This window comes from Trichosurus vulpecula, chromosome 6 (assembly GCF_011100635.1).
Source record: "Trichosurus vulpecula isolate mTriVul1 chromosome 6, mTriVul1.pri, whole genome shotgun sequence".
Lineage (NCBI taxonomy): Eukaryota > Metazoa > Chordata > Mammalia > Diprotodontia > Phalangeridae > Trichosurus > Trichosurus vulpecula.
The window spans coordinates 100,187,227-100,204,451 of record NC_050578.1 but is presented as its reverse complement, the minus strand read 5'-3'; the positions used below and the strand labels follow the sequence as shown (position 1 = coordinate 100,204,451).

The 17,225-nt window shown below is 40.6% G+C and overlaps 1 protein-coding gene across 7 annotated transcripts in view; it reads left to right on the top strand.

Moving 5' to 3' along the window:
- TRIM2 (tripartite motif containing 2) overlaps positions 1-17,225 on the top strand; it is a 139,961-nt gene that overhangs the window by 89,983 nt on the left and 32,753 nt on the right. For all 7 annotated transcript variants that reach the window (XM_036762948.1, XM_036762950.1, XM_036762951.1 and 4 more), the window contains exons 4-6: positions 10,269-10,420; positions 12,858-13,038; positions 14,714-15,437. In XM_036762948.1, coding sequence (XP_036618843.1) covers positions 10,269-10,420; positions 12,858-13,038; positions 14,714-15,437 — 1,057 coding nt within the window. The remainder of the gene's footprint in view (positions 1-10,268; positions 10,421-12,857; positions 13,039-14,713; positions 15,438-17,225) is intronic.

Below are 17,225 nucleotides of genomic sequence, written 5' to 3'. Positions count from 1 at the left end.
CGCTGCAGCTAATTGCCAGGGTAAATCACTAAAGACAATTCAGGAGTCTGAAAGTTAATAAAACAGGGCCATTCACAATACACCAGGAGGCTGCTTGATACAGATTAGGATGCGGGGACCAGAGCCCATCATCCATTTGAAGTGCTCTGATGCTATCTGGCTTCTAATTAAACTATCTTGGTACACAGCCTGAATAAAAAGCAGAAAAATGAGAATCCTATCCCGGCAGGAACACATAGACCAAAAGGGTTCTCCGCCCACGGGGCAGCCATGTTCTTTCTTAGTTAGCTCTGTGCCTCACAAGCCAACCAAGGGATGCAGATGATCTTTTATACACATCTTTGCTTGTTTGAGTTTCAGACCACCAAAGAAGGTAAGTTGCTTGAGTCTCTGGCCAACAAAGAAATTAAATTGTGTAATCTAATCCAATAAGCATTTGTTAAATTGCCTAATATGTGTGAAGTCCCTAGGACTACAAAGACAAAAGAAAAATGGGTAACTCACTTAAAATAACCCATTACCAGCCTCTAGAACTAATTTTAGAGGTCTGTTTTAGTAACTTTTGCAGAAAGACTGAATTTAGAGTCAGAGGACTTGGGTTTGCATTCCCTCACCCTAGTGGAACTGTCTAGGTCTACTTCTCTGCTTTCAGAAATGCAATATTTGTGTCAAAGTAAATTCTAACAGGCTAAGGAAAGACAGTAGGTGCTGAAATAATTCTCAGGAGCTGGATAGGAGGAGGATTTTTTTTTCTAACTACAATAATTATGATCAGTGAGCATTTTTGTGGGGCGTGATCTATGAACTCTTTCAAATATTTCATTTTCTATGCTCAGAAGTTCTGGGAAGTTCTTACAGCCGGGTGATACAGTGGATAAAACTCTTGGGGTGGAGGCAGGAAGACCAGAGTTCAAGTTCATCCTCAGACGCTTACCAGCTGTGTGACCCTGGCCACTTGACTTTGTTTGCCTCCGTTCCTCATCTATAAAATGTTCTAGAGAAGGAAATGGCAAATGACTCCAGTATCTTTGCATTTGAAACAAAGAGCTGGGTACAACTAAAACAACTGAACAACAACAATATTACATTTTGTTGTTGTTTTCTGTAGTATGGTTTTGAGAATTTTTTTTTTGTTCTATCATGGTCTGGGAGACCTATGATCCTCAGATTGTCTCTACATATACTGTCTTCAATATCTGCCTGTTTTGCTTATATAAGAATATTTTCTCTTAATATCATTGTTTATTGCTCCTTCTAGGTTATCCTCTTCTGTGTATTTATATTCCCAGTCTGTTGTTGTCTCTTTTATTTCTTTGGTGAGGTTCGTCATTGCAGATTCCAGTTTTTCTATTCTGCCCATCATTTTTGCTGTGCAGGCTACAAATTCTATTCTTGTAATTCTCATTTCTCTTTTGAACCACTTAGGAAGTATGTTGTGGTTCTGTATTCTCCTCAGATTCCACAGGGTCCTCTGTCTCATTAAAGTGTTGCATCATTTTCCTTCATTTCACAGTATTTATTCATAGTTGCCTGAACTCATTTACTAGATCTGGAGACCACATTTCCTTCTGTGGTTAATTTTTTCTCTGTTGATTTATGTTTATGTTCAAGGTCTTTGAGTTTTCTTCTTACTGAAATCTTTGGTAATTTCAGTCTTTTTCTGACTTTCTTCCCCCTGATGATGGTGGTTTCCTTGGAAGCTGGATCTCAAAGCATATCAGCCTCCTCCTACTCTGGGCAATTTAAGGTTCACTGGCTTTGGTCTCTGCCCTACGTGACTTTTGGGTAGGTCAAACTGATCCCAGCTGGATTCTGAGCTCTTTCCCTTTGGCTTAGTGGATTGCTGCATGTATTAGCAAGGCAATATTCACGTCGGTTGCTATTACTATGAATATGCCCGCGTGGGTCTGAATCACAAAATGTAACAGACTCTCCATATAGAAGACAGAAGCAAAACATTTATTCAGATACCAGAAGACCAAATCCCCAACACCAGTAAACTGAATCCATCATAGCAACAAAGAAGTTAATATACATTATCACTGCAGAGAGCAACTCCATCCCAAAGCCTTCCCGCTGCTTGGGCCTTCCCACAAACAAACACTCACAATCCTAGCTGTCCTCCTTACCTGCTTCTGCTCTCTCCCACTGCTCTGACCTCACTTCCTCTTTGCTCTGCTTCACCCTTCCTGCTCTACCTGTTCAGCAAGCTCCTGCCACCACATGTGACTTAGGCTTCCATGTGACTTAAGCAGGTCACATGGGCCTATTAATGGAAAAGAACTTCAAATTAAGTAAAAATACATTAACAGTACACTGCACAGCCCCTTATACGCATGCACTCATGCACACACACACTGTGTCTTGTCCTCTTTTCTTGTTGCGTTCCATTTGTTTCTTAGTTCTCTGACCCAGCACTGGCTGTTCAGAGAACTGCCCTCTGAAGCTATTGCCTGCCATCAGATGTTCAGATCTTTGCAGCACTGGTACTATAGGGTTGCCTGACTGGGCTGACTGTCATGGCAGAGCAGACTCTGAAGCCTGGAGCTGGGGTCTCCACAGACACTGGAAAGAGAGAGGAGATGGATGTAGGGTAGGGTTTTGCTGTAAGTCTGTGCATCTGGTTCTTGCATCTGCTAGTACAGCCTCAGTGCTGGTAACATGAGAAGAGGGTTAGAGGATGCTCAAGATTTTTTTAAACTTTCTTTTGGATTCTGAGTATCCTAGATCATGGAAATGGCTGAAGTTGCTATATCTTTGGCATATAACCTCTGTTTTGGAGAGGTTTGAAAGGTTGTGGGGATCAAAGAAAATGTCTAGTCTTCCATTTTGATGTTCATATGACCCAGAAGTCCTAATAAACACTTAATAAGCACATACAAGGGGGAGCTAGGTGGACCAATAGATAGATTTCTGGGCCTGGAGTCAGGAAGACTTATCTTCCTGAGTTCAAATCTGGCCTCAGACACTTACTAGCTGCGTGACCTTAGGCAAATCACTTAACCCTTTTTGCCTCAGTTTTTTCATCTGTCAAATCAACTGGAAAAGGAAATGACAAACCACTCCAGTATCTATGCCAAGAAAACCCCAAATGAGGTCATGAAGAGTTGGACAGGACTAAAACAACCAAACAAGCATATACAAAGCAGTGTAGTAGGCACTGGGGATGTAGATAAAGAAATGAAAATTAAAAACAAAAAATAATCTTTGCTCTCAAGGTCCTTGAATTCTACAGAGGAGGTAGAGGTAAGGTGCAAACATGCACACTGATAAATAAACACAAAATGCATACAAAATATGCAAAATCATTTCAAGAGAACACTAATTACAGGGGAGACATCAGGAAAGGTTTCATATAGGAGGTAGGAACTGAGCTGGACTTTGAAGGAAGCTTAAGATTCTGTGGGGCAGGGGAGAAGAGGGAGAACATACATCAGAGATAGAATGTCATGTACAGGGACCACCTAGCTAACCAATTTGGTTGGACCATAGGATATAGGAAGGAAAGTCATGTATAGTATACTGGAGCCTGGATTGTAAAAGGCTTTAAATGTCAAATGGAAGAGTCTATATTTTAACCTCAAGGCAACAAAGACCCACTGAGGACGTCTGAGTAAGGGGTTGACATGGTCAGACTCGGATTGTAAGAATATCTATTAGACAACTATGTGGAAGATGAATTAGAAAAAGAAAAAAAAACTGAAAACTTGTTTTTTTTATTCTAAGGCCCTATTCAGATCGTGGCTCTTGTCTAGTCTTTTATCCTATCACCTTACACGTCTAGATTATTTTCACTGGGTCTTCCTTCCTTTTTTTTTTTTTTTGAGGCATTTAGGAGTTAAGTGACTTGCCCAGGCCTCACACAGCTAGTAAGTGTCTAAATCTGGATTTGAACTGAGGTCCTAACTCCAGGGCCTGTGCTCTATCTGCTGCACCACCTAGCAGCCCCCAATTTGTTCCTTATAGTAGGGCTTGCTGCCTCTAGGTCTGTCCCACAGTCCTATTAACCATATCACTTTTAGCAGCCACAACTCAAAAAACAAAGGCTAGCTAAGAACAACAGAAATGGTAGCTAGCATTTATACAGCATTTTGTAGTGCCAAGAAGTGTAGGAATCAGCTACTTATGAAATACTGTGGGATGGTGGCCACATCCCCAAATGCCCCATCGAGTCTGGGCAATAGCCCAGGCACACAGGTGGACAAGTTTACATCTCTTCCTCTACCTCCCTAGTTGCAGTAAGGATGAGGTAAAAGAACTTACCCCCTGCCCCCACCTCACACACACACTGTGATGGGCAGAAATCCTATTAGCTTTATGGGAGGTAGGAAGCAGAGGAGCAGCTTCCCATTGCTAGCGCATGTGACCTGTCAGGGGAGAGCTCTTTAATTTCCTGTGACTTTGACCTCCATCTTCAAACTGGGTCCCCTCATGGTAGTGATAGCACAGGCTTATTGTGAGCCAGAACAATTGTGAATGAAGGCATTTTACAATTGCTGGGTATGAGCAAACTGGAAATAATGTGTTCATCTTTTGGAGGCAAACCAGTGTTGGCAGGCCCATAGGAACTACATTGGCTAGTGACATGTTCTCAAAAGTCCTCCAAGCAGAGACAAAGGAGAAAATTGTGTGTGGGGGGAAAACCCTGCTTTCTTCCAATATTGTTTTTTGTTTTGCTTGAAAAAAATGTGGGTTATGAATATTTTTTAGAGTAACTAAAATGGTTAAGACAGCAGTACTCTCCCTCATGTGATTTTTAAATATTAAGTACTTCAATTATTTCTATATAAAATTTTCTATAATATCAGATCATCATAATTTATGTACACAGATACCAGAACATGACATAATGCAAATGCGAGAACAGGATTTCTTTTTGACTCTAGCAGGCACCAGCAATATTTGTTAAAGTTTTATTTGATTTTTACATCCTTTTTGTTCCCCTCAAACCTCATCCCCATTGAACTCTCCATGAAATGAAGAGAAACAGTTAAGTAAAACCAACTGACATGACGACTGTGTTTGACAGTGCATAACACATTCTTCATCCATAAGCCCCCCACTACTGAGATGAAAGAGGTGTGATCAGTTTCTTGGGACCAGGATTGGCCATCAACATTGATCGTTCTGTGATAGCCTTTTAATGTTATTTTTGTGTACATTATTATTGTCTATCTTATCCTTCTGCCTCTGCTTACTCAACTCTGTATCAGTCCATATAAGTTTTCCTTGTTTCTCAGAATTCTTCATATTTATAATTTCTTATAGCACAATACTGCATTACGTTCATATACAAAAATTTATTCAGCATTCCTCAGTTAATGGGCACCCCCTTTTCTAGTTTTTCGCTACCACATAAAGAAACATTGTCAAATAACAGAGGGAGGTGGGCTGACTACCTTCTTTGCTTGAAATCTTCCTTTTATTGATTTTTGATCTAGAAGTTGGTGGCTCCATTGGGATCCCAGCAGCATAGCATCAGTTTGCTTGAAGATGGAAGTGTAAGTGATGATGGTGTGCTGAATTTGACTGGATTGTAAAAGAAACAGCACCCTTAGGTCTTGCTTTTGGAAAGACTCTTTCCAGTGTTGCAGAAGGCAGAATGTATCTTTGATGCTTGGGCCAGGAATAAAGCCTGGGAGTCTGCCAAGTGCATTCATCCTGCAACCTATTGCCAAGAGACCTTTGCATGAGACAGTCTCTGGTTCCTCTTGCTCCTAGCCTGCTTTAGATTCCTCCATTTTCCACAACAAATGAAGGAAATTGCTCTTCTATTTGGAATGACACCAAATTAATGTTTCCTGTGAAGCTCTGAATCACCTTCTGACCCATAGGCAATATTTGTAACCTGGGGTTCTCAACATAGCACTTAACAAGGGTGGGGTAACTAGAGTCTGCATCTGGGGTACTAAAGGTAGCCAGTATCCGGAGGGTATGTTTCCTCCCTGAAGTGCTATCACCAGCCCCATGTTCTATATATTACCACCCCCAGTACTTAACCAACCTTCAAATTGATACCCATTGTTGGTCTACCAGGGTGGGGAACGGCAGGTTCCTCTGGGTCCTCAAGTTCGGCCCTTTGATTGAATCCAAATTTCACAGAACAAATCCCATTAATGAAAGGATTTGTTTTGTGACATTTGAATTCTGTCAAAGGGCTACACTGAGGACCCAGAGGGCCACAGGTTCCCCACTCTAACCCTTTCCTGGGTCCCTCCTTACCCCCAATTCTCCTACTTCCTCCCAGATAATTGGAGTGTCATAGACATCCCATGAAGAATCAAGAGGTTCTATGGGGTAGCGCACAAGCAAGACAGCTTTGAAACCAATATACTGAATTGAGTATCAATATTCCTTAATAACTTTTTTCTAAAAAAAAGCTGTACATAATGTTTTCTTTTTCCATTCCTTTTTTGGGCATATGAAAATTTTCATTTTTTTTTAGTTAAGAATAATTTTAAAATAATCATAAATAGATCTTTCTGGTTCATTTCTTCCCCTCTCAGATTCTAAAACTCTTGAAATCTTCTCCAATTAGCTTATTTCTCATACATTCAGTGACTCCTCGGTTAGGAAAACAAAGGCCAACGGTTGGAATTGAAATGTAAAACACTTATTTGGGATGGAAATGTACAGCAAAACAATAGAAAGTAATCATAGCCTGTACTCCCTATGACTACAGTTTCTCTCATCCCTTCTTTCCTGAATAATTTAGGGTTCATTTCCATCAAAGACTCCCAACTCCCATAAGGGAAAACTGGGCAGAGTCTCATAGCCAGTGTTTGTCTCAGAGGAGGAGATAGGAGAAGAGATTAAAGATTTCAGTGTGGACAGCCTTGGCATCCCTACTCAAAAACTGTTGCTATTGGAATGTGAAGCTTTTCCAAAGCCAGGATCTACTTGTTCTGCTTCAATCCAGGAAATTTCCATTTCTCACTGCTCTTCTTAAGCCTCCATGTTGCCTGTCTCATACTCATTGATGTCTTCCTTCTTCCAACAGTTCTTCTCTCTCATCACTTAATCAGAACCTGCCAGGGCAGGTCAGCACCTTGACAAAGTAGGTTCTTGCTCTCGCTCAATCAGTGATTAATTCCCTGAGACCCAGCACCTCATGGGAAATGTCACATTCTTCCACAAGCTGCCATGTCCTGTATCCCTCCTGGACCCCATGCGGATGGATCAGAAAGAAAGGAATACCAATCTATTTACCACATTAGCAAATGAATTGATACAGAATGGTAGAAAAATTTGCTTTCAACTAGGCAAAATCTCATTTTTAGTAGTACATGAAAATAGTAAAAATCAAGTATCATAAAAATCAGAAATTGTGAATATTGTTGATTCAAGATTTACTAAGCACTTAAGGAGTAAGTGCTTTGTGCTTGAGAGAAATATAAAGTTTAGGTTATAAATAATCCTTGACCTCATGAAGTTTAAAATCTGGCAAGCAATAAGACATATCTAACTTTAATACACAATAGGATAAGCCCATTAGAAGTGTCCAGGATAGGGACAGCTAGGTGGCACAGTGAGTAGAGCACCAGCCCTGGAGTCAGGAGGACCTGAGTTCAAATCCCACCTCAGACACTTGACACATTTACTAGCTGTGTGACCTCAGGCAAATCACTTAATCCCAATTGCCTTGCCTTTCCCCCGCCAAAAAAGTGTCTAGGACAAAGCTTTCTCTGAGGTCCAAGAGGGAAAGAACAGTAGCTACAAAAAGGACGAGTTAAGACTTCATGGAGGAGAAGCAATTTAGTTGGATCTGAACGGATTAGTAGGAATTCAGCAAATGGAGAAGAGGAAAAGGAAGAGTATTACAGGCAGAGAGGACAGTGAGCAAAGGCACAGACACTTGAGGCCAGAAGATGAAGGGTGTGTCTGAAGGGTAATAAGTAGTTTAGCTAGAACATGAGATGCATGGAAGGGATCAAGATTAGATAAGGCTGGAAAAACATAAGGATGCCAGATTATGGGGACTTTGACTGCAAAGCAGAGAAGTTCGAACTTCATTCATTAGGCAGTAGAAAACCTTGAGATTTTTGAAAAGAGAATCGACGTCTTTGCAGAGTGTGTATTTTAGAGTGAAACAGTGTGAAAGATGGATTAGTTCAAGGGGGAAACAGTGGCCAGAAACCTGGCAGAAGCTACTGTAGTACTTTAAGGGATGAAATGAAGTAGTGACCCTGAAAAGGTGTGAGTAAATATAAGCAAGGTCACTGAGGTCAAATTGACAGGAATTGGTGGTAGCTCAGGTAGGAGAGATGAGGGACCAGGTATCAAAGATAATCCCAATGTTTAAACGTGGGAAACTGTCAGATGAGTGGCAGATAAAGGGCTAAAATACTGAAATAAAATAGATGAATGAGTTTAGGGAGAAAGACTACGGGCTCCATTTTGGCTATATTGAGTTTGAGGTGACAGTGGGGAATGCAGGTGGAAATGGTCTTGAAGGCAGCCAGGAGGTGCCTCTGGGGGAGAGCACAGAGGTTTAACACAGGACATTTTTCAAAACCTCAGTGAAAAGTACCGATGCATCTTTGTCGCCTGTCCGTTCCATCCAAATCTGCCAGGACTCTTCTACCACTGGTAATATTTTCAAATGAGAGTTATTCAAACGAAACTCTGTTTAATGGAATGAGGGGAGGGGAATGTCTGCTGCTCAGTACCAGCCTCAAGTCTGTCAAGGAATAAAAACATGTAATCAACTTTCTACCTAACCAAAAATGGTGTTAAAAGCCCAGTCTGTGGCTCATTTTAAGCAGCAAAAAATACAATATTCTGGCCTTAGGAAACAACATCTTGGAGATGATTGTAATGGAATTTTACCTCAATCCAATACTTGGTAATCTTGTATCTTTCCAGTTAACTCCAAAGAATAAACAACAATTACCAGCCACAGACTCACATTTAGGAAATACTATATAAAAAGATTGAGAGGCAGCATGTCCTAGTGGCCGGAAGGCTAGCCTTCGAGTCACTAAGAAGTAATTATTTCTCAAATTTGAAGCCCTTTTTTGGTAATATTTTATTTTTTCCCCCAATTACATGTCAAGACATTTTAAACTTTTTTGTTAAAGTTTTGAGTTCCAAATTCTATCCCTCCTTCCTTCACCTCCCCTCTCTCTGAGACAGTAAGCATAGACTTACCTGGATGTAGAAACCTTAGTACAGAATGAGACTTCAAATCAAATAATGCCCTGTACTAAACCCTTCACCACCCACCCACCCCCACCCCTGGGCCTAACTACTTTCTGGGAGGAATATAGCTAAACTTTTACTTTTAAGAAAGAGCCCTGAGCTCCTGGAAAATGATTCAGATGGTAACCAGACTTAGAGCAGGAACCCTTTAACCTAATTAAGGTCGTTTCTTGTCACCCACCTTGGCCTGATTTAATAGTTTAGGACAATGATTCCTAGGATGTACTGGCCCTTTTAACTGACTCTCCCTCCATTTGCTGGATCAGTGTTGTTTGCTTAACTTTCACCCACGGTTGTTGAGAAGGTCCAATGAGATAACACTTGTAAAGGGCTTAGCACAGTGCCTGGCACATAGTAAGCATTAGAGAAGTTATTATTTACCTCCCAAGGGCCATTGTAAAGATTGAAAATATAATGTACATAAACCCCTTTGAAACCTCAAAGCACTATATAGATATCAATTATTGATAGAATTTGCATAGAGCTGACAAGAATGTAAAGGCAAGCTCCACTAAAAGACAGCAGAACTCTGATCAAAGCAGCTACTAAATAATAATTTATATAGTGCTTACTATATAAAAGGCGTGAAATATATTTATAAATATGTAAATTATATATTATATAACATATTGATATAAAATAACATAATATAGATATTATAAAACTAATGATATAAACATCATAAATTGAACAAAAACATCTATTGTAACTATAATAGCTAATATTTATATAGTTCTTTAAGATTTACAAAGTGCTATATATTTGTTATCTCATTCCATCCTCATAACAATCCTGTGAGATTATTCTTGCTATTATTAACCCCATTTTACAGATGAGGAACCAGAGGCAGACAGGATTATTAAATTGGCTAGGGTGACTGCTAGTAAATGGCTGAGATGGGTTTTGAACTCAGGTCTTCCTGACTCCCAAGTCCAGTTTTTTTATGCTCCTTATTATTAATTATTGTGATCGCTGTTGTTTTCAGGCAAATATAATATTCTAGACAGGAAAAGAAATGCTGCTATCTGTCCTTATGTCAAATGTGGAATCGCTCTTGTGCCCCTTAGGTGATGGAATTTTATTGCCAGTCTTGCGAGACTGCCATGTGTCGAGAATGCACGGAAGGGGAGCACGCAGAACACCCCACCGTCCCACTCAAGGATGTGGTTGAGCAGCACAAAGCTTCCCTTCAAGTCCAGCTCGATGCTGTCAACAAAAGGTAGGCAGACGCATCTCAATTTTCCTTCCTGATTCACTGCCATGAGGATGATGTTTCCTCTAGTCGTCCATCTTAGCCTGACTGTCATCTAAAGTAGGTTAGGAGGGTCACGTTACCACTCTAGGAACTGGTGTTACAGCATCCATTTTCACTACTGCTTATGGAACAACCATGGGTCTGGGCTTTGTAGCTACTCAGAGGTGTTAGAGGCAGGTCTTCTGTGTTGCCCTCAGGTCGAGTTGTGTAATGAACAGCAGTGTTACTATGAAACTTATTCAGCATGTTTAAGGATACAGAGTACAATCGAGGGGTGTGCTCACGTAGGAACTAAGAGATTTGTGTCAGGATTCAGCCTCTCTTAAGCGACGACCTGACACCCATCATCGACTGTTGCTGGCTTTTGGGACTTTAGGGACATCAGAGTGAAATGAAATAAGGCTATGTTCTGCTTTGCCCATGTTTATTTGTTTAGGGTGAGTCTCTAAACCTCTCTTGCCTCAGTTTCCTCATCTGTAATTTGGGTATCATAATACCTATAGTACCAGCCTTACAGGTAAAGATAAAAGGAGATTATGCCTGTAAAAGTGCTTTGTAAATATCAAAGCTCTATATAATCATATTGTTGAAGTCAGAAGGACCAAAGGAACAAATCGCACAATGCCCCTAATAACATAAAGGCAAAGGATGATGGAAGACAGCCGGACTCTCATTTATTTTTTAAATCAAAGTGGTGGAAGATGGTATGATGCATGCCCCTAGAATCAGAGGACCTGGGTTCAAATCCCACCTCTGACACTGCCTGGTAAATCATGTAAGCCCGCTGAGTCTCAGTGTCTTCAACTGTAAAATGAGGAGGTTGGACTAGGTGGTTTCTGAAGTCTCTTCCAGCTCTAGTTCTGTGAGCCTTGCTGTTGTTGTTCAGTCGTGTCTGACTCTTTTCGTGACTCCGTTTGAGGTTTTCTTGGCAAGGGTTACTAGAGCAGTTTGCCATTTCCTTCTCCAGCTCATTTTACAGATGAGGAACTGAGGCAAACAGGGTAAAGTGACTTGCCCACAGTCACATAGCTATTAAGTGTCTGAGGCTGGATTTGAACTCATGAAGATGAGTCTTCCTGATTCCAAGCCAAGTGCTCTATCCGCTGCACCACCTAACCTGTCCCTATGAGCCTATCGTCCTATAAATAGATGTAGAGTGTTGGAAAATTGGGTTTGTGAAGCAAAGACACAGTGGGGAAAGAGTAGTATTTCATACTGAAAAAGAATTTGGAAATTTAGGAAAAATACACAGAGATCTATCAATTCAAGGAGGCTTTCATGTTGATAGATGAGCCCATAATAGAACCAAAAGAAACCTTAGATATCTGATCCAACTCCATCACTTACAGATGGAAACTGAAGTCAAGAGAGGTAAGGCACTCATGGAAAGTCACCATACACAGGAAATAGCAGAGCTGAGATTTGAACTCAGATCCTGTGAGTCAAAATCTAGGGCTTTCCCCACTATGCCATACTTGGCCTCTGCTTTATAATGCTTTTGATTGTAATAGAATTTTACCCCTGAAATACTGCTGTTTGGTGAGCTCAGGGTTAATTACTGGGTTCGTTATTTGCAAACATTCTGAAGAGAAAAATCCCCATCCGGGCAACTAGTTTTCTTCTTTCTTCTTTTAAGGGAAAACCTGTTTCAATTGTATTTTTTTTTCAATTGGCAAATATTTATTTTCTTTCCCTCACTCTCCTCCCAACTCTGGGAAGGAAGGAAGGAAGGGAGGGAGGGAGGGAGGGAGAGAAAGGAAGGAAGGAAGGGATAAAACCTTTATAACAAATAGGTGTGTTTAAGCAAAACAAATTCCCACATTGGCCATGTCTAAAACTGTGTGTTTAATTCTGCATCCTGAGTCCATCGCCTGTCAATCATTCTTCATGGGTCCTCTGAGAATGGAGTTGGTTAGTGCATTGATCAATGTTCGTAAGTCTTTCAAAGGCATTTGTTTTTACAGTGTTGTTTTTGTATGAGCTGTTCACTATATGCAGGTTGCTTTCTTTTAGAGCTCAGGACTGATACAGAATGAGTTTTCTCACTGATAGTTCCCTATGTCAATAAAATCACAGGTCCAGCCACTCATCCCCGACACCCCCAAAAATCACAACTTGCATTTCTATAGCCTGTAAGCTTTACAAAGCTCTTTCTGTGCAGTCATGCTGAAAGACATAAGTGATTTTCTGATTATGCATCATGTTTGGAGAATTAGCAACATTACAGTTTAGTTCTGTTGGTCAATAAACATCTACTAGGTGCTGCCTACTACTACTACGTGCCACTCGCTGTTCCAAGTGCTAGAGATACAAGAAGTTCAAAATCTAATGTTAAAACTATGTTTTTAAAGGCTGCAGTTTTGAGTTCTAAATAGTAATGTGTCATGATTTTCTTCCCCAGGCTCCCAGAGATAGACTCTGCGCTTCATTTCATATCTGAAATCATCCACCAGTTAACCAACCAGAAGGCTAGCATTGTAGATGACATCCATTCCACCTTCGACGAGCTCCAGAAGACTCTAAATGTGCGCAAGAGCGTACTGCTCATGGAGCTGGAAGTGAATTATGGCCTTAAACACAAAGTAAGTGCTGAGATCTTGGATTTTTTTAAATGAGGTTTGTTTTCTTGTTTTTCAAGTAAATGCATGTTATCTGTGGGTCAGAAGTTTGCTTGATTGGGATCCAGAAATACAGAGAGATTCCCTAATGGGTACTAAAGGTCATGCTGTGCTTTGTGTGCTTCATAAACTCTTCAGATGGGTGCTCAGGGATGTTTTTCCCCTACAGGCACCTGTAAAGATCTAGAATCTTAAGCACCACTTTACAGTAAATTATCCTTCTCCTTTCTCCCCACCTAACACACACACACACACACACACACACACACACACACACACACACGTCACTCTAATATATGAATAACTGCCATTTAAAAAAAATTATTATTACAAACATTTACTTAGCCTCTCCCTCTCACTATCTCCTCACAATGGAACAATTAAGAAAACAAAATTAAAAGCAAAACCATCACAGTCAATACTCAGTCCTTCAAAACAAGTGTCCACAGTCACCATGTTTAAATATTCACGTCTCACTCAGGATTTTAAGTCTGTCACCTCTTTGGCAGGAGGTGGGTAGTGTGAGTCATTTTTAGTCCTCAGAGCCCCTGGTAGTCACTCCATTAATCAGAGTTCTAAAGCCTGACTGCCACATCTTTAGTGTTTGCTCACTAACGCCTACACCATTCCCTACAAATAAGCTTCAGATAAGCAATCTCCATGGGTGCTAGTTTGCCTAAGAACAAAACTGAGGATAAAAGTAGGTGGGGTCTCTAGCCCAGAAAGGCGTTTTTGTTGGTGTTTTCTGTTTGTTTTGCTCTCTGCAGTGTTGAGAGGAAAGGTCTAGAATGATGAATATTTCAGATGTCAAGAGGATCCATTTACTTGCTGAGCTCTTTATAGTGAGGTGCCCACCTGCTCACGTCAAAACCCAGTGCCCTTTGAAATAGGCAAAGAGCAAGGAAAGGGGAGAAGGAGAGGTGCATGCCGTCAGGGATTCTGAAGCATTGAGGATTTTTGAAGATATCAAATATACCAAAACAAGCATCTACTAAGTATTTATTATGTCTATGGCACTGGGCTAAACACCGATGTTCAAATGAAAGGCAAAAACTCACAAATTCTGTTTTCACGGATCTCTCATTCTATTAGGAGAGACAATGTGCAAAGAATTATGTACATCCAAAATATAGATAGTATGAATGGAAGGTAATTTAGAGGGGAAGAACTGGTAGTGGAAGTATAAGGAGGTTGGAATATTTCTTTCTGTTCAAATCTTGCTACTAATAAACTTGCCTATGTGACTTTGGACAAGTCACTCTCCCTGGGCCTGTTTCCTCACCTGTAAGATGAAGGTATTGTACTAAGTATCCTTTAAGGTTCCTTCCAGCTCTCGATCTTTGAGTTTATCATTCTATGGACAGTTTCTCATTGAAAGTGGAATTTGCCCCCAACAGGTTAATTAAAAACCATTTGTCTATATAATACATTGTAAGAACCATCCAATGAGCAAGGTTTGTAGCCTTCTCCTTAATCTGCCAAAGGCACTACCACAAAGCACCCCAGCTCTCCCCACCCCTGCTTCTCCTCAGCCTTGCTTGGACCAGTCTCATTTTGCTTGTCTGTTAATGCAATGAGTTTTCTAGTTGTAAGGTCAAATGTTATTCTTTCACTAAGCGGGCGTCTTGCTTTGCTCCAGGTCCTTCAGTCACAACTGGATACTCTGTTGGAGGGACAGGAGAATATCAAAAGCTGTAGCAACTTTACTGCTCAGGCCCTCAACCATGGCACCGAAACGGAAGTTTTGCTAGTTAAAAAACAGATGAGCGAGAAACTCAATGAACTTGCCGATCAAGACTTCCCCTTGCAGCCCCGGGAAAATGATCAGCTGGATTTCATTGTAGAGACTGAAGGACTTAAGAAATCTATTCACAACCTGGGGACTATTTTAACCACCAATGCTGTGGCCTCTGAGACAGTTGCTACAGGCGAAGGCCTGAGGCAGACTGTGATTGGACAGCCTATGTCAGTTACTATAACAACTAAGGACAAAGATGGGGAGCTGTGCAAATCTGGAAATGCCTATATCACTGCTGAACTGAGTACCCCTGATGGCAGTGTGGCAGATGGAGAAATACTTGACAATAAAAACGGTACTTATGAATTCTTGTATACTGTCCAGAAGGAGGGAGATTTCACCCTCTCCCTGAGACTCTATGACCAGCACATTCGAGGCAGCCCATTTAAACTCAAAGTGATTCGTTCAGCAGATGTGTCTCCCACAACTGAAGGTGTTAAGAGGCGTGTTAAGTCCCCAGGAAGTGGTCACGTGAAACAAAAAGCTGTGAAAAGACCTGCAAGCATGTATAGCACTGGAAAAAGAAAAGAGAATCCCATTGAAGATGATTTGATCTTTCGAGTAGGTAAGGAAAACATGGAAGCTTACTGATACAGACCTTGGGAAAAATCTCTTTGTCTCCTGATAGCTTGAAAAGTTTTATTAAAAGCAAGATTTATTAAAAGTTAGAATTTCCTGCTTGAAAAATGTTATACAAGATTGTCCGATTATGTGGAATTATCAAGTTTCCTGTAGTTTTGTGTGTATATCATATTTCCTAGGCTTCTTGAGGACAATGAATGTGACTTTTTCATTCATATACTTGGCTTCTTAAAATTAGCCCAGTGTGACCTTGAACAAGACACTTTGGAGAATTGAACTGAATGTGTATCTGGGTAAAATTAGCTTTTTGCTTTGCTCTGCACCTCAATGAATTGAGTCTTAAATACAATGTGTAGCTATAGAGGAATAGAATTGGTATGGATAATTGAATGGCAGATAGTCCCAAGGTTTTGTGAGTTTCAGCCTCACTGTCTGACTCATCTTTTATGAGAACTTTCAGATAGCTAAGTTGACTATCTTGAGTTTCATGCCCATTCAAACCCTGCAGTTAGAAGACCAAAAAGAATTAACTAAAAGGCAGGTAGGAGACAGAGAATAAGCAAAGTGTGTGGATAATCAGCTCCCAGCTCTCAGCTATGCAGCTATATCTGTCATTGGTAACTGGAAAACACATTTTAGTATTCAGGCATCCCAGTATCGTTGAAAGAGAGATGGATTTGGAGTCAGAAGACCTGGGTTTGAATTCTGGCTCTGTAACTTAATACTTACGTGAGTGAGTGAAAATGAAATGTTTATCATTTGCCAAATGCTGTGCTCCAAATACAAAAGCAAGATAGTCCCTGCCCTCCAGGAATTTAGATTCTAATGGTGGAAGACAGAGAATATAGGGGAGTAGCATCCAGGAAGAATGCTTTGGTCTGACAGTGGAACTGTAGGAGAATTGATTGACATGCCTTTTGTAGTAGCAAGTACTTAATTACATTCCACAGCAGAAGGTGGAAATTGGGGGGATGAGGAAGAAGAGAAAGGCAGCTAGTATGCTTCTTCTTTTTCATCTTCCTTCTTCTTCAGCCATTAAGACGACCTCCTCCTCCTTCTTTCTGTTTTAGATGAATACTCTATCCTTACTATGAAATTCCCAATGGCATTCATGGAAATTTTGTTTCAGAGAACTTGGCTTCTAAAAATTAACATCAATAGGACTCTGGGCTTAGCCACTCTGAGCCTCAGTTACTTCCTTGGTAAAAAGAGGGAGCTGAACTAGAGGATCTAATTCTAAAAATCCCATGATTCCATCTGTCTTTCTCATTGTTAGTTGATTCTTGTATCTTAATGGTTAAAGCTAAATCTTCATGAAGGCTGTGATGACACTAATTGTTTGATCTGTTCAGTAATGGAGGTGATGTAACAAATCCACTGGCAGAGCAGCTGTTGGGGCTGGAGCAGTTAATTGCAGCTTGGGTGCACAGGTGGCTGAGATGTGCAATCAATCAAGCATTTAGGAGGCAGAGAGTGAACGATTTTTTTATTTTACTCTTAACTGCATCATGAGTTACACCCTGCATCCAGATTGCATGCTCTTCCTCTGTGCTCTTGGGTGCTACTGAGATATAGGCGCAAACCAAATGTTTCCAAACTAAATTTGCTGTGCTTAAAGAATAGCAGTTGTGTGTTAGCTGCTCACATAAGCCTGGGGCTCTGCGAGGCACTCTAGAATGATAACTCCAAATCTCTTCACATTAGTTACAAATGGGAAAGCCTTTTGTCAGTATTCGGAACCCAGTTGTTCTCAATGAGAAACATGGAGAGA